A 19,240-nucleotide genomic window follows, 5' to 3' on the forward strand; every position below is an offset into this window, starting at 1 on the left:
CTTGCCACCCTATGAATCGAGATTAAAATTAATTGATTTACAATCTCTAAAACATCGCAGAATGTGCGGTGGAGTAATTTTTTTACATAAACTGCTTTTGGGTGAGGTAAATTCCCCGCGTCTCCTGAGCTACATTGACATCGCTGTCCCTTTGAGATTCACTCGAACTTTTCGCCCAATTCACCTGCCAATTTGTAGGTCAAATTTTGCAGTTCATGAGCCCTTTAGGGTTCTTTGTTCAAATTATAATTTATTGTATACTGAAATATCATTGGAAAACTCGATTGAATGTTTATCAGCTAAAATTTACTCCTTTCTTGAGTCTTCGAATAATCTGTACTAATAACACTGCTTTGTTAAACTCTTATTTAAGTTATATTTATTTAAGTAAATAGTTATGTTAATATAAGTTAGCAGATTTATTGTTAACTATAAACCCCCAATAAATAAAATGGCTGGATGTTACGGACCAATGTTGTTGCATCTTGATTGCGCCAAGGTCTGATTTTTACAATCTACTAAACTGCAGAAGCTGACTCGCTTCTCTTTTATTTGTGGTTTTCGATGCTCTGTCTATTGTAATTTGAAATGTAAAACCTTTTTTCGGTGCGCTATTGTGCAATCGCAATTACTATGGGCTTTTTGTGTTCGGCATTTCAATTGATCTATTCGTAGGCGTTCTTATCGCCATCCTATATCTTTGCTTCGAAAGTACTTTCTCCAAGTTTTGCATTAAATATTTATGTGGAGTACCGATTTTATAAGCTTGTATTTTATGAATTCAATGGCATGTGCGTTTTGAATATTTAATTTATTGAATGCGGAAGCGTGGGAATATTCGATAATATTAGCTATACATTTTTTTTATAATTAAGTTTAAACATAATTGAGCATAACTGGCCATCGTCTTCACCCTGAAAAGATAAACATAAAGCTTAACATACATTATAACCTTTTATCAAGTTTAAATGTTGAAAAGTTGATTAATGAACTTTAAAAATTATATGATATATTTTGCTTTATCACTAATTTTGTTGTAAAATTGGGTAGCCTTTTTCATAGCTTTTTGAATCCTTTTCAAGGCACGTGCCTTGGAAATAAGTAAACAATGCATTATAAAACCAATTATCCTTCAGGAAAGGCCTTTCAAGCATTCACCCAGTGCCACTTCACTTTCACAATACCTTCAAGGCCCAATCGCCAATAAACCGCATTATTTACAAAAACCTTTTAAAACTTCTCTGACTTGAAAAGAAAACATCAAAGACCTCTTGAGACAAATAAGCAATTCAACGGCAAGTGGCTGCCAACAAGAAAAAGTGGGGCTAAAAAAAATATACACAAATATTTAAGATAATAACGAAAACCATCAATAAAAGTATGAAACGTTTATGAAAAGTGTTGACTTGAGGGCGCAATCAACAACAACTGCGAATGGGCAAAAACAAAAGGCTCACCAATCCGAAGCAATCCAATTCAGCCATTCACTTTCGACTCGAGACAAGAAAAAGGTTGTAGTGGAACCATAAAAAATTGCCATGTCCAAGAAACCAGCGTAATTATGTATAACAAAGATGTAAGAGCCAAGGCACCAAGGGATCTCCTCGATCGCAGTGCAGACTTTCAAGTCAAGTAGCCGACCCATCATCCCACTATGAATTTGGATTGGGACTCGGATTTTGTGAAGGGGTTTACGGAGGGGGGCCTACAGATTAATTGAGGCAATTCGACTAAAATGATTTTTCTGCCACTTCCAGTTAAAAACCGCAAATAAAACTAACTACACCGAATAGTGGGTAAATATTAAGTGCCGTTGGGATTTTTGAGAAGCAAGTAAAACCAATGGGAAATCATTCAGGGCTCAGAGCCTAAAAATAAAGCGGCTGCTGGCTTTTGGCCTGGTAGCTCTGCTTTTCACGATGATAATGATGATGATGAGCGCGTCGGCAGAAGACGTCGGTGGAGGCAGAGTTTCGACTTTATGCATTTGCATTCATTATGTTTGGCACCGTCGACGCGTCCACAACGTAGCTCCAAGATCGGATCGGAAATCGAAATCGGAGATCTAAGATCGTGGAGTATATAGTATAACCACTTACCTGGTAGCTTTGGCAACCGTCGTCACGTGATCGTTCTTTCTGCTCGTCATTCATCTGTCGCCTCCGTCGTCGTCTTGTGCAATTGCCTGTCGAATGTCGAAGAATGTCTCGCATCTGGATTTGTGTACCGAGCTCTTAACGTTTGTCTGCAGAAGTCAAAGTCTACGCGCCTGCGCGAGTGCCTGTCGATCAACTTGACCTTTTCAGCTCCCAGATCAGGAAATTGTTGGAATTCAATTCAAAATACAAGAAAAACAAATGAAAATGTCTTCCCCATATGTGATGATCGTGCCGATCGCAATACTATATCTCTGCCTAGGTCCCTCGATAATTGCCCAAGACTCGGAGTTTGCGGAACGCAACCACAAGGTGTGTACGCCCGATCTGCGTTTCGTCAAGTTAAACACGATCATAAAAAAACCCATTTCAATTTCAAGAAACGCCAAATCTATCGTGAACAAGTATTGCCACATGCGGGCGGCAAGATACCCGACACCGCCTTTGAGACGGATCGCCTGTTCTTGAATCGCCTGCAAAAGGAGGGCATCGCAGTGCCAGATGGTATAGTGCCCGAGCAGCGGAATCCTCAGGTAAATATCAGCGGGAGATCCTTTTTGGGAAATGGATTAGGACCATGATCAACAAATGTTAGGTTCTAAGAACTATTATTATTTCGAAAAAGAAAGAATTTCGGAAGGGTTAATCTTTATAGTTTTATGAAGAAAAGGTTTACGGTAAATAAAATAAATATTTCTAAAAAATGATGTACCATTTTATCTGTCTATTTTATGGCGTGGTCTTTAAATCATTATGATGCATATTAAATATAGACATACCATACATTCAAAGTAAGCAAATTAAGGACAGATCCATTAATCATTTAGTAATGTTTTTTGTTAATTTAAACCGTTTTGCGTTCATTTTCAAGTTCATTTTCATAGTAATAAAAATTGTGTTTTATTTTCATTGGCTTTAGCTTAAACTATAAAGTCAATGGATGATAATTAAAGATCTTGTAGAAGAAGTTAATAGGTATTATTTTATAGCAAGTATTTATTACAGCGTACAGCAATTTAAATACAATTTTAGAAAATAAACAAGTAATGAATTTCTTTATTGCTATATTTTAGTATGTTGGGAAGCTATAAAAACAAACGCATTAACTTTGGGCAAAGGGTAAACATACCTATTATAAAGAAACAACTAAGAAGTTAAGATTTAATATTCTACTTACATTTTAATTGCTATCTTTTTCATCTATTTGTTTTTATCAATTATAAATATTTAAATATTGTTAACTTAATATGAAATTTTTTTTTATTTATTCAAATATTTTTCAAATTTAAATGGAAAAAATGTATAAAAATAAATTCCATATTCTTCCTTCAGGTGTATCAGTACTACAACAAACCCATGCGCACCGTTTTCCACATCGCCCTGAGTTCGGATGGGAGGTATACGCCGCGGGAGGGTCGGTACCACTACCGCCAGGTGCCCACGGTGGAGACGACTTACCTGTACCCCCAGGTGGTGGGTCGCCAGCACGTGGTGGTGCCTCCCAAGCACGCCCTGCCCATCTACAGGCAGCTCCAGTTGCACAATCCCCTCCTCAATCAGGTCAAGTTGCAGCCCAAGAAGAGTGAGTAGCGATTTAGATTGCAAAGGGTAACTAGATATTAACTTCCGCCCTTTCAGTGCCCAATTTTCTGGAACTGGCGCCCACGGTGGCCGGGAAGAGCCAGTCGAACCCACTGGCCGGATCGGCCAAGGCGCAATCTTATCAGAATGTGAATCTCCTGCATGGTCACAGTCCGCTGCCGCCGGCTTTCAAGAAGACCTCCCGGGGCAGCAAGACCTATGTGGACAGCTATGGCACAACCCATGTGAGTCGACGAGTCACCGATCTCTAGTGGGCTTTGATGTAATAACTTTGTTTCTTCTTCCCACTTCTTTTTTTTTGTTTAGCTCTTCAGCGAGTTTGACGATCTGCTGAACAAACTGGACCTGCAGCAAACGGGCCGAAAGAATTATTAGTTTTAGTGCAGTGAATGCCCAAATTTAGTAGAATTTATGGATTATGTTCATCAGTAGCCAAGAGTTAAGTTTACGAGTGGTTCGCAACCATTATCTAACCCATGTGCATATCATTTCAAAACTTTTGCCATACGCCCGCTCACCGATTAGTGCATTTCCATTCCCATTCCCATGTTTGCAAACCATTTATGCCCAGCCCATACACAGAGAGAAATTTTTGTTAGCAAAGTCATCTTTACAGAACTAAATTTACTGGTTAAAAGTACCTTGCTTTTCCAAGAATTATATATGTTTCTTAATATTTTAAATGTTATATTTTTCAAATTGAAGTATTTTTAGATGCAATTTTTAACAGAAATTTAAAAGAAAAGTGGTTTACATTGAAAAATTAACTTTTAAATGAAATTTTGTTAGTAAACTCATCTTTACAGAACAAGATCTACTGTTTAAAAGTACCTTACTTTTCCAAGAATTATATATTTTTCTTAATATTTTAAATGTTATATTTTTAAAATTGAAGGATTTTTAGATACAATTTTTAAAAGAAATTTTTTAGAAAACTGGTTTACATTCAAAAATGAACTTTTATACAGGTTAATTATACTAAACAAAAATGTTTTGGGTATATAATTTTGTTATTTTAAAAATCTTTTGAAGTATTTGTTAGTATATTCGGAATAATTATCTTACATTTTGTTCTGTGTATCCAGTTGCATCCACCCATCGCTTGCCAACCCATCCACGTATTATAGCGTCTAAGCCAGGCCAAGCGAAATGGGAATTCATCGTTTTTAGCTAGTTAAGCGTAAACAATTTGTATCTTGCAAAATAAACCCAGCCCCGGCTGCATTGTACTTTCCCACATCGCTCATATACTTATTATAATTATGTGGGGACGAGGGAGCATTAAGCTCCAAGCGGTTCGTTTACTTTGGCAATAATTGAAGCAGAGCTAAGTAATTTGCCAATTTGGAATTTGAAATTTGAAATTTGAAAAAGCTTGGGCCAACAGCTTCCAGCTGCGAAAATCAAAACCAAACCAAACCGTTACAGAAATCGGATCGGTACCCTTGAAAGCTCCATGCTCAAGTGGTTGCCGCTGGAAAATTGCAGCTCAGTTTGATTTTCAAACCCAACTCGAGCGGTCGTCTCTGCAACTTCAAAATCTCCAAAGCTACCGAAACTCTAACGTAGGCGGAAAAGTGTAACATAATGATGCCAAAGCTGGGCTGTTTCTCTTTTTGGCTAATGGTCGTGATTGGAGCGACTGTGGCCATCGAAGTTCAGGTGAGGATCGGATCTCGAGTGTATAGTTATGCTGAGGAATCAATTAAGAGGAGCGTGCGCCACCCCAATTGACAAAGCTCTGGGTGTCTTAGCCACGTTCACTTTTGACCCAAAAATTGTAGCATGCAATAGATGTAGGATTGTATGTACATTGTACACACGAGTATGGTTATAATGAGACACTACTCGTAGCAAACCGGATTGGGGCACGAGCTCTGGCCTGTATCTTATGCAATGGTTTGATACTTGATATGTTTACAGAAATTCGGATATCTGTTTAATCCCCCGCAAGCGGAACACTCGCCGCATCACGAGGAGAAGCAAGATCTGAACAAAATACCCGGAGTTCCGGGCGTGGACTATCCGGTTTACCACGAGGTTCCGCACACCCACTTCAGTTGCCACAATGTTCCGGCCACTCCGGGGATGTATGCCAATGTGGAGACGGGCTGCCAGGCGTATCACGTGTGCCACGATGGACGCGAGGGCGAGCAGGGCGCCAAGTTCCTGTGCACCAACGGAACCATCTTCAATCAGAAGGAATTCGCCTGCGACTGGTGGTACAATGTCAAGTGCGAGGAGGCCACCCATTTCTACCAGTAAGACGGGATTATATTTCTTTAAATAATTTTTATTAACCTTATTCCTTGTTCCCAGCCTGAATGCCGATCCCGAGCACAATCCCTACTTTCCTAAGAAGAAACCTGAGCTGGAACCCTATGCTAATGATATTCATGATGCTAGCAAATTTCTGATACAAGCTTAACTTTATTTGCATGCTCATTTTATTGTTGTTGTTCCCCATTTTGTAAATAAATCAGAAATATTCGAAATAAAATAGGTTTTTAATCCGTTGTTTCGGCGAAAGTACGGATTTTTTTCTGAAAATTCAGGATTATGTCAACGTGTTAATTTATTATTGCATTTCAAAATAGATTGTCTTTCACCACACATTCCAAATAAATAATTTCGAAAACGTCATTTTTCAAAAATCAGGAATTCAAATAAAATAACGGTACAGTATCTACCAGATTTTTGTTGGTATATTTTAGATCTTTTAGCTCACCGTGGTATTTTCAAAAATACTAAGCGTTTCGGTATTTTCAAAGAGCTGCAATCACTGCCTTACTAAAAACAATAGCAATATTCTCGAATAAAATCCGTCGCTCGAAAATAGAATTAAGTAGAAAAATGAATCTGTTGGATTTGCCGCAAACCGTCATCCTGGACATCCTGGAGCTGATGCCCTACGACGAGGTGGCCAAGAAGCGAGAGGTGAGTCAGCTTGTGTCTCTTTTCCGAACCGTGACCAAAACTAGACGTTTCCATTTCCACCTAAGGTGTGCACTGTTTTTAATTACCTTGGCCAGCAAATTTTGAACAAGGGATTCAACAAGATAATATTGGCCCATGCCAAGAACTTTAAGCGCATCAAATCCATGCTGCCACGACGAGAATCGGAACGCAGGTGAGTTTTATATCTGCAACTCTAGTTACATCGAGATGTTTCTGATGATTGGGTTTTCCCCCTTCAGGAACCACATCCTATCCCGCCACTCGGACATTCTCACCTCCATCGAGACCCGCATTTCCATGCTCACCATGACGTACTCCAAGTTCATTGACCTCAACATCTGCTGCTTCATACCGGGTCGCGTTCTGGACGAGATCAACAGCATCCTGCGCATTCTGAGCACCTCCACCAAGCAGCTGCGACCGCACGAGGTCCTGCAGGAGCTGCGCGACATATCCTCCATGGCCATCGAGCATTTCGACGAGAAGATTGCTGTGAACTTCAAGATGGAGCACCGGAAACAGTTGGCGGAATCCACGGCGGCCGGAACTCGCCTGGTGGTCTGCAGTGCCTTGGGCGACATAAGCTTCAGTGGCGTGCGGAGAACCGGTATCAGTCGACCCGTGGATCACGGCCTCGTGCAGCAGGCCATCGTTCAGTTGGCCCCCATCACTGCCAGCCACAAACCATCCCAGCCGGAATCCTCGCAGAGGGATCGCGTCTCGAAGCACCTGCTCAAGCAGTATCAGCTCCAGAGGACACTCACGCAAAAGATACGCAGCCTGGAGGTGTCGCGCAAGGTGCAGGATCGCCGCCTGCAGGAGGCCCTCGCCAGCATCACCGAACTGACCACCCAGGTGTCCGAGCTGAAGCGCCAGATGGAGGATGTGGTGGCCAACATGCCCAGTTGCGGCGTCAAACGTCAGGCGGTGGCCAGTGCGGAATGCCTGCCGCCGGCGATGAAGAAGCCCAAGGTCTAGCCAAGGATTAGGATAACCAAATAGGATAACTACCTCCCCCCTCCAGACAATTGTAGCTATTAGTTGGAGTAGCATTAACTAGACAGGGCAGCTTCGATATATCGCGTTAAGATTTATTGTTGCACTTGTTACTTAAATATTGTATTACTACTATATAAATACATTGAACATCTAGTGAAAAGTTCTCTCGCAATCGCAATCGTCTGTCCTTGATGGATTTTTCGTCTGTATCGTTTTTGGTTGAATGGACAGTATGGTTTCACATACTTGCTATCATCGATAGTAACTCTGGATTTCGTTAGTCGACGGAGATCCATCCCGGGACGGTCCCTTGCTATTGTTAGTGCTGAAACTACCGCTCTATGGGGCTGGGTATCTATGGTAATTACTCGTTATCTTAGCGTATAAAAGGTAGTAGAAATTGCAACACGTTAGCATGGTTTCTTTGAGGGTCTCTGACTTAATCCGAAAGCTAACTACGTACATATATATACTAGGCTCTCTATATACAATAACACAAGTGGGGGGGTTAATAACACTTTCGGGGGCGGGGGTGGTACATATTGCATAACAAAAAAACCAAATGGAAAACAAAAATCATTGCAAACTTTTTATCAGTAAAAAGTATAAACTAGTCAAAGTTGAAAGCATTGCCGTTTTGAGATGTGCATCTCTATATCCGATCGATCCTACACTCTTATCATACAGTTAGTAATAGTGTCAGTTAGTCAACTGGGAGATAAACGTTGCATAAGCATATGTGTGTGTGTTCAACGCGTAGTCATCACTATTTTTCACCCAATTATCATTCTAGCGAATCACATCTTATATGTACAGCGGTGTTCCTAATCCACAGTCTTATCCGTATCTGTATCTTTCTTGCGCCGCCGATTAGTAACGACGCCGACGATGCTACTTTTTCTTTACCGCCGCCTTGTGGTTGATCTTCTCCTGCAGCTGCCGGATTAGCTGCTGTATATCATCCACGTTGTAGGCGTAGATTAGCTTGCATTGCTTGGCCTGGATGTTGCCGTTGTTGAGGTTCTTCAGCGCATGCTGCAGGCAATAGATGTTGCCGTCCTCGGTGCGCACCATCGATATGTACAGGTTGGCGCGGCACAGGTCGCACTCGCTCTCGATGGACTTGTATGGCGGCTGCTGCTGTTTCTTGGCCTTCTGGCCCTTCTCAGCCTGCACTTTCTCGGTGGACGTTACGCCAGCAGCCTAGAAAAATTAAAGGTTTAATAAATTATTAGCTTGCTTAGCTGGAAAGTAAAATTTTAAATACCCTTAGTTGCTCTCTGGCTGCAGATTCCTTCTCGCAAACATCATTAAGCATGGGCAACATTTGATGCAGCGCCTCGGAGTTGACACGCTGGTCATAGCCCAAGGCAAACAGCAGTTGCTCCAGCGAAAACATGGCTGGCTCACAGCTCTCATGGATGTCCTAGAACCAGAAAGATTAAAAATTAGTTTAATTCAGCCCTGCGTAAATCATTCAATTTTTATTTTATCATAGTATGCCATGAAATTTCTGATTTGTTTAATTCAATTCTATGCGAAATAAATTGAATGTTTTTCTAAATTATTTCGAATTGAAGGAATGAATTAATAATTTGTATGAATTTTTTGAATTTGTCATATTTTTGTTGTTGGAAAATTTTTAACAATTCAATGTTAACTGCATAGTTAATAAAATTTAGGCAGATTTAATCACAAAATTATGGCTCTTTCTTCAAAAGAAATTGTCGTTTGAATTATTTCGGAATTCATGCCATTCATTCAATCAATTCTATTAAACTCAAAATTCAAATTTAATCAATTCTATTAAACTCCAAATTCTAACTAATTCATTCATATAAAACAAAAAATTCCAAATAATTCATTGAATTCATACTAGTTAAATAGACTCACCCTGAAATCGTCCTTGGCCAAATCCAGCCAGGACATGGTGGCAAAGTAAACGCTCTCGGAAACCACATAGCCTGTGGCCAAACTTGAGGTGTAGGCCCGCGGGAAGACCACGATAAACTCGCCCGGCTTCTGCTCGATGCGACACAGGGAGACCCCGCGATCCGTGAGCATGTGCGGTGGCACCATCACCGTATCACAGGGCAGCCAGATGGTCTTGTTCTGGCAGTGCGTCGGGATCAGGGACGTCAGCGCCGAACGGAAGTTGGCACTCTGATCGTCGGGGATGCCGTACCACAGCTTCGAGGCTCCGGTGTGCAGGTACTCGATCCAGGAGAGGCCATGTGGATCCCTATACCAGCAGCAGGCGGAGAAGAGCATGCCCACGTGGAGCGTGGGCACAGTGACGCCCATAACAGGACCCAAGGAGCGCAGAACGGAGCCGGAATTGTTGGTGAGAACCTTCAGATTCCACGGATGCCTGGCATAGTTGGAGCCCTTGCCCTTGGGACCGGGACTGGGAAAGCCATAGCCCCAACCGGAGCTGTCGATGGAGCCCGAATGGACGCACACATGGCTATCGCGGACGGCCACATGGCGCCAGAACTCGGCCTCCACCTCATTCACCGTGGGATCGGTGCTCTTGAACCACAAAGCCATCGTATTCCTGGCAATCCTGTAGAATTGACTCAGCGGCATGCTCCTTCCCTTCACTATGCACTCCATGGACACGCCATCGATCTCCTCCTCGGACTCCTCGTCCTCGTCGCTGCTCACGTCGTCCTCCTCGTTGGACACGCTCTCCGTGTTCACGAAACGATCCGCGTTGCGACGCGCCCGCGCCTCCCGCTTGGCCCAGTCGGCCTCCACCTCGTCGAAGAGCTTCTGCCGCTCCGCCGGCGACAGAGTGTCGTAGGGCAGCAGGTACTTGCAGTATATGTCGTCCAGCTTGGTCACCCGATCCTGGGCCAGCTTGGGTATGCACATCTCCTCCGCGACGCGTGCCCACTTCTTCTTTTCGATCACCTCCTTCAGGCCGCCGAGCTCCTGAACTGTGTGATATAATCTAGGGAGATCCACCTCCATTCCGCCAATCCAAGGCGGATGATTCATCACAATGCTTTGGGTGGCCAGGTACTTCTTGATGGCACTCAGCTCCTTGGCACTTGGACCCCAGCGATGCAGCATCTTGTGCACATACTGATTGTAGGCCGTGAACCTCATCTCATCGGAGATCCTACATTCCGGCTTGAAGCTGGCCGGCGGAATGATCTTGCAGATGCCGAACCGCGCTGCTATCGGTGTGATGCGCTCGATGAACTCAATGGGATCGGCGAACTCCTTCTCCGTGGGCCTGAAAATGGGCGCCTCGACCATTTGGGTGGGATCATCGTGTCGCGGAAAGGCCGTATTGTTGGCCATCTTGATGGGCGTGTCATCCTTGTACTTCTTGGCCACCGCCGCCGCTGTGGAGCTCGTCTGGGCAGCTGTACGGGATTTCGCCGAACCGGAGAAGAGCGAAGAGTTGGAATTCACACGCACTAAGGTGGAGGAGGCACCCGGAGCAATTGCTGCTGCCGCCGATGTGCTCGCCTTGGGTAAACTTTTTAAACTTGTCGTCGTTGAGGCCGCATCATTGCTGGCTGCATGGAGCAGGGTCTTCACCAGCTCATTGGTATTCAGCGACTCGGGCAGGGGCTTTGAATTGGTGTCCATCTGGGCTTTGGTCACCAAAGTGGCCTGCATCACCACCTTCTGATTGGGTCCATCGGGACCTTCTCTTCCTAGTTTTACGGCGACGCCTTGGATGCCGCCATCGCCGCTGCCTCCGACGCCGGCTCCTTGAAGGGGTATGTAGAAGGTGGCCCCCTCTGCATCCGAATCTCCACTGGGTTCTGCGGGTAATGCAGGTGCAGGAGTAGGTGGAACTGGAGCTGCTTGCTTTTTAGCTCCCCTTCCCGTTGCCGTCTTGGGTTTCCCCTCAATCTTGCAGTTTTCCGTGGGACTGAGCGTCAGTTGAACTGCCGTGGCTGCCGCTGCGGCTGCAGCTCGCTTTTTGGTTGGAGATCGCTCACTCAGCGCATTGGAAACGGCAGCTGGCCGTCGATTGCCTGCTGGCTTGCTGCTGGACGACTCCTCCTCCTTGCCAAAGGCATAGACAGACTCCTTTTTGGTTCCTGTTCCGCTGGGCGGATTAACTGCGGGCTTAACCTCCGCCTGTTGGGGCTGCGCCTTGGCGTTCTTTTGGTTGTAAACAGGCGTTCGCTTGGTGTTGGGAGGTGGATTGGGTGCCGGGGGCGGAGAAGCTATTGCAGGTGCAGCGCCACCTCTCTTGCCCTTCTCCGGTTTCTGTTTAACAGCTGGTGGAGGAGTGGGACTGCTCTTGGTTGGAGTGAGCGATACAGGAGTGGGTGTGGAGGAAACAGGAGTTGGTGGAGTGGCAGCAGCACTTCTTGGCTGAGTAGCAGCCTTGGAGGCAGCAGTTTTAATTGACTCCTTGCCCTTCCGTTCGCTGACTTTCTTCTCAACCGCCGGCGACTCATTGGATGTAATCTTCTGGGTTAGATTCACAGGTGTCGCGGATTTGTCATGGTCCAAATCCGCCTGCTCCTGCTCCTTGCGACTGGGCGGAGTGACCAGCACGGGCGTGGCCTTCAGCGATGGTCCCTTGGCCGACCAGGCACTCTCACTCTTTCCCAGATCGCCGCGCGTGTTCTTCGACGAGGAACTGAAGCTCGCACTCAGTTCTTTATCATCTCGCGTGGGCGGCGGCGTGGTAGATTGCTGGGGTCTCAGGCTATCATCGAAATCATCATCGAGATCGTCTTGAATCTCATCCGGGTTGGATGAGCACTCTATCAGCCACTTTTGAATCTGTTCGTGCGTCATGTTCACCTTGGCCTTGCGCCGCTCCTTGCTGGACAGCTGGTCGCCAAAGTAGCCCTCCGTGGGCACCACTGGTCCCAGGACAGGCTTGTGGATCGATCCACACTTGCCCAGGGTGCACTTGGTGTTGTCCGGCCCCGAACTTTGGGCCAAACTCACGCTGGCTATGCCGAAGATCTTGCCTGATTCCTCTTTGCTGGGCATTAGAGTTGCCTGGGCGAGAATACTACCAATCTCGTCCTTCAGGGGATCGGAGTTGGCTGCTCCTCCACTGTTGCTATGTGCGGGCGGTGGCGTTGATGTGGCTGTTACCTGATGAGCCGCTGCTGCCGCCGCCGCCGCCGCCGAGGAAGTGGATGCCACAGGTGCCGCATTCACTGTTGCCGCAATGCTCATGCTAAGATTCAAGCTGGATGTCTGGATGACCACCTGACTGACTGGCGGTGAGGGTGGCGGCGGTGCCAACGGGCTCTTGGTGGCCGACGAAGGTGTGCCCACTGTAGTACCCACCGTGGTTCCCGATGCGGGCAGAAACTTGACCGGCGAGGGGCTGGGAAAGCTGCTGGTCGAGGATCTGGGCAGTGGACTGCGTTCGTACTTGGGCGTCAGAAAGTTGGGATTGATCTTGGGACACTGATACGCCTCAATGGGCGGCGGATAGGTAGTCGGTGGCGTTTGATATTTCAGCGGCGAGGAGCCCTGCGAGGGAGTCTTACTCCCCGACGGAGCTCCTCCTCCGCCAAATTGATGCGTGGGCGTCGGTGGTGGACGCACGTAGCCGGAATGGTAGTGCGGCGATGCCTGCGGGAGATACGACGAGGTCTTTTGGAAACCCACAGGCCCACCACCAGCATTTCCCGGCAGCGCATAGGTGGCGGGTACGTTGAGGATCTTGGACGTCGGCACCGGTGGCTTCTTCTCCATCGTTTTGAGCGGTGAATAGCTGGCGGGCATGCAGGGAAACATGGGCATGGCGCCCAGCGTTGGCGTAGCCTTGGCCGTCAATGGTAGCATGGTCAATTGGGTGGTGGTGGTGCTGCTAGTGGTGGTCGGTTGTGGTTGTGCAGCCACCGAAACGGCAGGCGTGGGCACAGAGATGGGCGATGGCACCGTGACCAATTTAGGCGGCGGACTGCTCACCTTTGGCGGCGACACTTCCTTCTCCTTGCCCGCCGCCGCCACCACGGGCACCTTGATGGCCAGCGGTTCATCATCCGAGTCACTGAAACTCTTCTCCAGCTTGCGCTTCGTTTCGTTTAGCTCCTCGTTGATGAGAAAGTCTTCCTCCTCGTCGGAGTCGACTTTTGAATGTTCGGACTTGGCTTTGGGCTTCGCCTGCTGCTCGGAGATCTTGGCCAGCGAGCCCTTCTTCACCAGCATTCCCTCGATGGGCGGCTTGGCGGGCGGTGGAGCGGTCACGGCAGTCTTGCCCAGCTTGGGCGGGCGACCACGTCGCGCTGGAGGCGGTGGCTTCTCCTCCTCAACTTCTGGTGAAGAGGGAGGATTTTCCTCCACCGGAGCAGGTGAATCCTTGGGTCGGGGCGACGGCTTACGGGTTGATTTGCCTGCCGAAGGCACCGTCGTGGCCTCCGGCACGTTTAACTTTCCCGCCGCATTTCGCTTGATCTCGTTCTCCATCTTCTCCATCTCCTTGACGTTTGGTATGTCGGGAAAGCTGCTCATGGACAGATCATCCTCCTCGTCATCGGCCAGCTGCAGTTTGTGACCAATGATGCCCATGTAGATGGCCGCAGCTTCCTTGGTTTTGCGTGAGGGTCGCTGCGTTCGCTGAGGTTCCAGCTCGGCGGAATCCTCGGAAGCCTTGCTCTTCGCAGTCTTCCGAGATCCGCGGGCTTGGGTGGCCGCTTTTTTCGAGGAGGGCGGTGCCAACTCCTGCTCATCGGCTGGCGCGTCCTCGGCTTTCTTTTTACCAGCCTTCCCTCTTTTCCCGCCACTCGGTGGCTCCTCCACTTTGCTTTCTGGTACGGGTTCCTTTTCCTTCTCCTTGGCCTTTTCTTTTTCTACTACTTTTTCCTTTTCCCTCTGCTTCTCGGTTTCCTTTTCCTTCTCCTGCTTTTTAGCTGCCGCCTTGCGATTCCTGGCCGTTGGAGCAACTGCAGCAGCAGCTCCTTTCTTGGGACTCGCCCCTTTTGCACCCTTTTTCAGCTTGATGGACTTGGCCAGCGGCTGCTCATCATCCGAACTGAAATCGAAGACATTCAGGCTCTTCTTGCCCTTGGCCGTCGCTCCATGCTGCCCGGTATCTCCATTCTCCAGCTGCTGCTTGGCTTCTTTGGCATAAATACTGGAATTCGTCTTCTCCTTGGCTTCCTTTTGGAGCTTAGTAGGTTCCGGCTCCTTTTCGGGTTTGCTAGCTGGCGATTCAGGTTCTTTTTTGGGCTCTTCCTTGGGAGGCTCTGGTAGAGAAGGCTCCTCCTGGTGCGGCGGAACCTTGACGGGCTCGAAAAAAGCCCGCTGTCTTGTCATGCGACCAGAGGATTCGGGTGAAGGTATGAATATAGGCGACTCGCGTTGCCTAACTCGCTTCACGGGCACCTTATCCTTCGAAGTTTCCGATGGCTCCGCAGCTTTCTTGCCCGCCGCCGCCGGTCGTCCTCGTTTGGTGGGTGCTTCCGCCTTCACCGGACTGTCTACCTTGACCTCCTCCCCATTTCGCGAGGTGGCATCGTGAGCGGAGAAGAACTCATCTTCATCTTCATCGGCTTCTGGCTCCTCGAAGTCCTCTGAATGATCGTCGTCTATAATGGGCTTACTTTCCTTGGTGCTGGCGCGATTGGAGCGACGCTTTGTATCGTTGGTTGAGGCTGCTCCTCCTGTCTTCTCAGGGGTAACAGCTGCTCCGACTGGTAGCCTGCCCCTGGCTCCTCGTCGATTGCCATCGGTGACCACCTCCGCTCGTTTGCGCACCGCTCCTGGCAGCACAGGATTAGGAGAAGGAGCTTCAGGTGCTCCGGCTGCAATGAGATTGGTTTTATCACTGGCTGCTTTTGAGGGGGGTTCGGTTTCCGCTTTCTTGCCGCCTCCTTTGGCCGGACGTCCTCGCTTCTTTTTGCTGCCCGCTGCTGTCAGGCCCGCCGCTCGACTGTTGTTGGCCTTCTTCCCATTGTTATTGTTATTGGCTCCCGCCGAGGTGGCCTCCGCCTCCTTGGACTTGCCCTGGTTGAGGAAATCCAGGTGGGCGGGCAGCGCCGGAGTGCCGCGAAAGCAGAGAAAGGTGAGAAAGTCCTGCGCCTTGGGACACTTGTTGGGCAGGATCTCGATGGGCGGCTGGGAGCTATCCGCTCCGGAGGTGCTGGGACCGCTTCCGGCTGCCGCCGCCGCTGCTGCTGCTGCGCTGTAGGCGAGGCTCGAGGAGCTGCTGGGCGCACTCTGACCCTGGGCGAACTTCCGCTGGGCCTGGACCTTCGTTCTGCAAGTGGAAGGTGAGGAGAAAAGCGGTGTGAGCGATTTGTAATTGGCAACAAGGCAACATTATACTAATTGGGAGAGTCAATATTAATTTAAGATCATAATAAAAGCATCGCAGCTTCGAATTACGAGGGAGCATAAACAGTGGTCAATCGATAAAAGGAAAAGTTTAGATAGGACTTCTTAAAAGGCTGAGATATTGCAAAATTATTACTTTAAGAAATATGAAATATTTCCTTTAAGCATTAAACGTGTATCTTCTATCTGAAGGCTATCTTAAAGCTTAATCATTGAGGTCAAAATTTGTTTTTTAATAATTTGGTTAAACTGATAATTATTTTATAAATTTAAATAATTCGGTTAAACTAATAACTATATTATAAATTTAATAAATTCGGCTAAACTGATAATTATATTATAAATTTAAATAATTCGGTTAAACTGATAACTATATTATAAATTTAATAAATTCGGCTAAACTGATAATTCTATTATAAATTTAAATAATTCGGTTAAACTGATAACTATATTATAAATTTAATTAATTCGGTTAAACTGATATTTATAATATAAATTTAAATAATTCGGTTAAACTTATAATTACATTATAAATTTTAAAAATTTAAATTAAAATTGTAAAAACTAAGAAAAAATTAAAATGTTTAAAAATCTTTCAAATTTTAAGAAATATACCCCTTAGTAAAAGTAACCACTATTTTAAAAATTATTTAAATCATTCTCCTTAAATGTGAATATGGTAAAGGTATAAGCAAATATATATAAAATAAGACATCTGGCTGAATTTACAACGTAGCCGAATAAAACGACGCAATTGAACAGCTTACGAAGGTAAATATCGCCTAATTATCTTGGCCGAATATTCAGCTTAGTGACTAACCACTGTATACACATACACATGCACCTGGTCGAAGGGGAGATCTCCCCCAGCTCCCCCCTTCCCACCAAAAACGGCGGATGCGAAACACCCCTTCGTCGGGGAAAACAACAACGCCACGACACGCTGTTGACGCTGGCTTATACAACAACTGAACTGAGTCTGCCCCTTCCCCTTCCCCCTACTGAACCCCCCACTCCCACCCCCCAGTCGAATCACCCAACGCTGCGACGTCATCTCCGTAGTGCCACACACACGTAAGTACTATTGGATAAGCCCCATAAACATTATCCATCGGATAGACGGATAGACTCACCTCTTGGGCATTTCGGGGGAGGACTCAATGGCCGCCACCGCCGCTGGAGGAGCCAAAGTGGAGGTGGCGGTGGGCGGGACGGGCGGAGGCGGTGGAGGCGTCTCCGTCTCCTTGCGGCGACGCTTGTTGTTGTCTTTGGAGACAACCATTTTGTTGCGAACTTTTCGCGCCTCTTTTTCTCTCGCCTCTTTCCTCTTCGTCGCGCGCGCCTTCTTAGTTCGAATTAATTGCGTTTATTATTATTATTTATTATCGCGCATCCGATTCACCGACGGACACTTCTTTATTATGTATAGATTTGCATATACATATATATATAATGGTAAATATATGTACATATATCTACGACAAATAGCGTTTTTGTTGCTGCCTCTGCTGCAGCAGGCAATTGTCGTTCTTTCGCTTCATCTTTACGGCGGTCCAGCGGTTGTTTTAGCCCTCGAAATAAACACTAAATGCTGATTATTGTCTCGTTGTTGTGCTGTGCACTCTGCGTTCACATTTCACACACGGCAAGTGCTGCAAATTTCATTTTTTCGCGAGATTTGCTTGCACATATTTTTTTCGTCTTCTGCTTCTTCTTACACCGCTTTGTGTCATGGCGGACAGGGTTGGGTTGCCGTTGGGTTCGCCAGGGCTGCAAAAGCAGCTGTCGAAATCGCCGCATCTGGCAACCCCGCGCACTCTGTGAGTTGACAAAAATTTCTACTGTGCAGTAAAATCTAAATTTTCATCGGATTAAAATCTACGGTAGAAGGACAATTAAGTGATTATTGGGAAAAATGGGCGACGGTGCTGGTAATTGGTGTCTCATCGAATCCGATCCCGGAGTGTTCACGGAGCTGATTCGCGAGTTCGGTGAGTTATTGGCGCGCTTTGCCAGCGACGCCGGCAATTGGGAGTGCAGAAGCTAATAATTCCATGGGTTTTTCTCGTTCAGGCTGCGATGGCGCCCAGGTGGAGGAGATCTGGAGCCTGGACAGCGAGTCCTTCAAGAATCTGGAGCCCATCCACGGCCTGATCTTCCTGTTCAAGTGGGTGCAGGAGGATGAGCCCGCCGGCAAAGTGGTCCTGGATCGGGAGAACATCTTCTTTGCCAAGCAGGTGATCAACAATGCCTGCGCCACCCAGGCGATCCTGAGCCTGCTGATGAACCTGGAGCACGAGGACATCAAGCTGGGCGAGACGCTGACCAACTTCAAGGAGTTCTGCCAGTGCTTCGATCCCTACAACAAGGGTCTGACCCTCAGCAACGCCAGTCAGATCCGCACGGTGCACAACTCCTTTGCCCGCCAGACGCTCTTCGAGCTGGACATGAAGAACCAGAACAAGGACGAGGATGTGTACCACTTTGTGGGCTACATGCCCATCGGCGGGCGACTCTACGAGCTGGATGGCCTGCGCGAGGGACCCATCGATCTCGGGGAGATCAGGCCCGAGCAGAACTGGATCGATGTGGTGCGTCCAATCATCGAGAAGCGCATGCAGCGCTACAGCGACGGCGAGATCCACTTCAACCTGATGGCCCTGATCTCGGACAGGCAGCGCATCTACGAGCAGCAGATCGACAAGCTGCTCAACCCGGCACCCAATGCCATGGACACCGAGGAGGACCGACAGACGGAGATCAGCAGTCTGCGCACCTACATTCAGTACGAGATCCAGAAGAAGAAGCGCTACAAGGTGGAGAATGTGCGGCGCAAGCACAACTACTTGCCCTTCATCGTGGAGCTGCTGAAGATGCTCGGCGAGACCGGGCAGTTGATGCCCATTTACGAGAAGGCCAAGCAGAGGGCGCTGGATCGCGAGCAGGCCCAGCGCAAAAAGGAGACCAACTAGGCATTTAACGCATATATATCCCCCCCATTTGGGCAATTCCAAATTGCCGCGATTTCAAATAAAAGAGGAGATAAAGATCAGAGCGCCAGTTAGTATCGCTCAATAGTAGTTAGATGAAACTGCCTTTGTACTGTACTCTAGTTTTTATATTCAATATCCTGCTCTCTGCCAGTTAATCGTACGCACCTCTGCGTGTTAAGCTAAATATACCTAATACCTATAGTGAGAAATTTAAATAAACAGTTTCGGTAACGTAAAGAAGAAAACAAC

General features: G+C 46.9%; 5 protein-coding genes across 5 annotated transcripts; 4 read left to right on the forward strand and 1 right to left on the reverse strand.

Moving 5' to 3' along the window:
- The first annotated feature begins 2,182 nt into the window (after positions 1-2,182).
- LOC108063019 (uncharacterized) lies at positions 2,183-4,392 on the forward strand. Its single transcript, XM_017149941.3, has 5 exons — positions 2,183-2,468; positions 2,537-2,689; positions 3,489-3,738; positions 3,795-3,982; positions 4,065-4,392. The coding sequence occupies exons 1-5, from the start codon at positions 2,358-2,360 to the stop codon at positions 4,131-4,133; spliced, it is 771 nt and encodes a 256-aa protein (XP_017005430.2). The 5' UTR covers positions 2,183-2,357; the 3' UTR covers positions 4,134-4,392.
- An 841-nt stretch (positions 4,393-5,233) lies between these two features.
- On the forward strand, positions 5,234-6,217 carry LOC108063021 (uncharacterized). Its single transcript, XM_017149942.3, has 3 exons — positions 5,234-5,420; positions 5,682-6,019; positions 6,078-6,217. Exons 1-3 carry the CDS (start codon positions 5,346-5,348, stop codon positions 6,184-6,186), a joined length of 522 nt encoding a protein of 173 aa, XP_017005431.2. The 5' UTR covers positions 5,234-5,345; the 3' UTR covers positions 6,187-6,217.
- Positions 6,218-6,522: 305 nt separating this feature from the next.
- Positions 6,523-7,893, forward strand: pall (F-box protein pallbearer). The gene is made up of 3 exons (XM_017149956.3): positions 6,523-6,695; positions 6,761-6,888; positions 6,956-7,893. The coding sequence occupies exons 1-3, from the start codon at positions 6,612-6,614 to the stop codon at positions 7,692-7,694; spliced, it is 951 nt and encodes a 316-aa protein (XP_017005445.2). The 5' UTR covers positions 6,523-6,611; the 3' UTR covers positions 7,695-7,893.
- Positions 7,787-17,740, reverse strand: Jarid2 (Jumonji, AT rich interactive domain 2). Its single transcript, XM_017149949.3, has 4 exons — positions 17,132-17,740; positions 9,609-15,921; positions 8,983-9,141; positions 7,787-8,918 (listed from the first exon to the last, which is right to left on the reverse strand). Exons 1-4 carry the CDS (start codon positions 17,278-17,280, stop codon positions 8,607-8,609), a joined length of 6,933 nt encoding a protein of 2,310 aa, XP_017005438.3. The 5' UTR covers positions 17,281-17,740; the 3' UTR covers positions 7,787-8,606.
- Positions 17,741-17,800: 60 nt separating this feature from the next.
- Uch-L5 (ubiquitin carboxy-terminal hydrolase L5) lies at positions 17,801-19,239 on the forward strand. The gene is made up of 2 exons (XM_017149955.3): positions 17,801-17,989; positions 18,072-19,239. Exons 1-2 carry the CDS (start codon positions 17,914-17,916, stop codon positions 18,968-18,970), a joined length of 975 nt encoding a protein of 324 aa, XP_017005444.1. The 5' UTR covers positions 17,801-17,913; the 3' UTR covers positions 18,971-19,239.
- Position 19,240: the final 1 nt, after the last annotated feature.

The sequence above is a fragment of the Drosophila takahashii genome, chromosome 3L (genome assembly GCF_030179915.1).
Source record: "Drosophila takahashii strain IR98-3 E-12201 chromosome 3L, DtakHiC1v2, whole genome shotgun sequence".
Classification (NCBI taxonomy): domain Eukaryota; kingdom Metazoa; phylum Arthropoda; class Insecta; order Diptera; family Drosophilidae; genus Drosophila; species Drosophila takahashii.

What these genes read in the sequence shown, in the direction of transcription:
- Uch-L5 (XM_017149955.3), top strand. Translation starts at nt 17,914, where the DNA reads ATGGGCGACGGTGCTGGTAATTGGTGTCTCATCGAATCCGATCCCGGA. An exon ending in GGAGCTGATTCGCGAGTTCG is followed by an intron (nt 17,990 to 18,071) that starts GTGAGTTATTGG and finishes TTTCTCGTTCAG; the next exon opens with GCTGCGATGGCGCCCAGGTG.
- Jarid2 (XM_017149949.3), bottom strand. Translation starts at nt 17,280, where the DNA reads ATGGTTGTCTCCAAAGACAACAACAAGCGTCGCCGCAAGGAGACGGAG. An exon ending in TGGCCAAGGACGATTTCAGG is followed by an intron (nt 9,142 to 9,608) that starts GTGAGTCTATTT and finishes TTCTGGTTCTAG; the next exon opens with GACATCCATGAGAGCTGTGA. An exon ending in CAGCCAGAGAGCAACTAAGG is followed by an intron (nt 8,919 to 8,982) that starts GTATTTAAAATT and finishes TAATTTTTCTAG; the next exon opens with GCTGCTGGCGTAACGTCCAC.
- LOC108063021 (XM_017149942.3), top strand. Translation starts at nt 5,346, where the DNA reads ATGATGCCAAAGCTGGGCTGTTTCTCTTTTTGGCTAATGGTCGTGATT. An exon ending in CTGTGGCCATCGAAGTTCAG is followed by an intron (nt 5,421 to 5,681) that starts GTGAGGATCGGA and finishes ATATGTTTACAG; the next exon opens with AAATTCGGATATCTGTTTAA. An exon ending in GAGGCCACCCATTTCTACCA is followed by an intron (nt 6,020 to 6,077) that starts GTAAGACGGGAT and finishes CCTTGTTCCCAG; the next exon opens with CCTGAATGCCGATCCCGAGC.
- pall (XM_017149956.3), top strand. Translation starts at nt 6,612, where the DNA reads ATGAATCTGTTGGATTTGCCGCAAACCGTCATCCTGGACATCCTGGAG. An exon ending in AGGTGGCCAAGAAGCGAGAG is followed by an intron (nt 6,696 to 6,760) that starts GTGAGTCAGCTT and finishes TTTCCACCTAAG; the next exon opens with GTGTGCACTGTTTTTAATTA. An exon ending in CGACGAGAATCGGAACGCAG is followed by an intron (nt 6,889 to 6,955) that starts GTGAGTTTTATA and finishes TTCCCCCTTCAG; the next exon opens with GAACCACATCCTATCCCGCC.
- LOC108063019 (XM_017149941.3), top strand. Translation starts at nt 2,358, where the DNA reads ATGAAAATGTCTTCCCCATATGTGATGATCGTGCCGATCGCAATACTA. An exon ending in CCGAGCAGCGGAATCCTCAG is followed by an intron (nt 2,690 to 3,488) that starts GTAAATATCAGC and finishes TTCTTCCTTCAG; the next exon opens with GTGTATCAGTACTACAACAA. An exon ending in CAAGTTGCAGCCCAAGAAGA is followed by an intron (nt 3,739 to 3,794) that starts GTGAGTAGCGAT and finishes CCGCCCTTTCAG; the next exon opens with TGCCCAATTTTCTGGAACTG.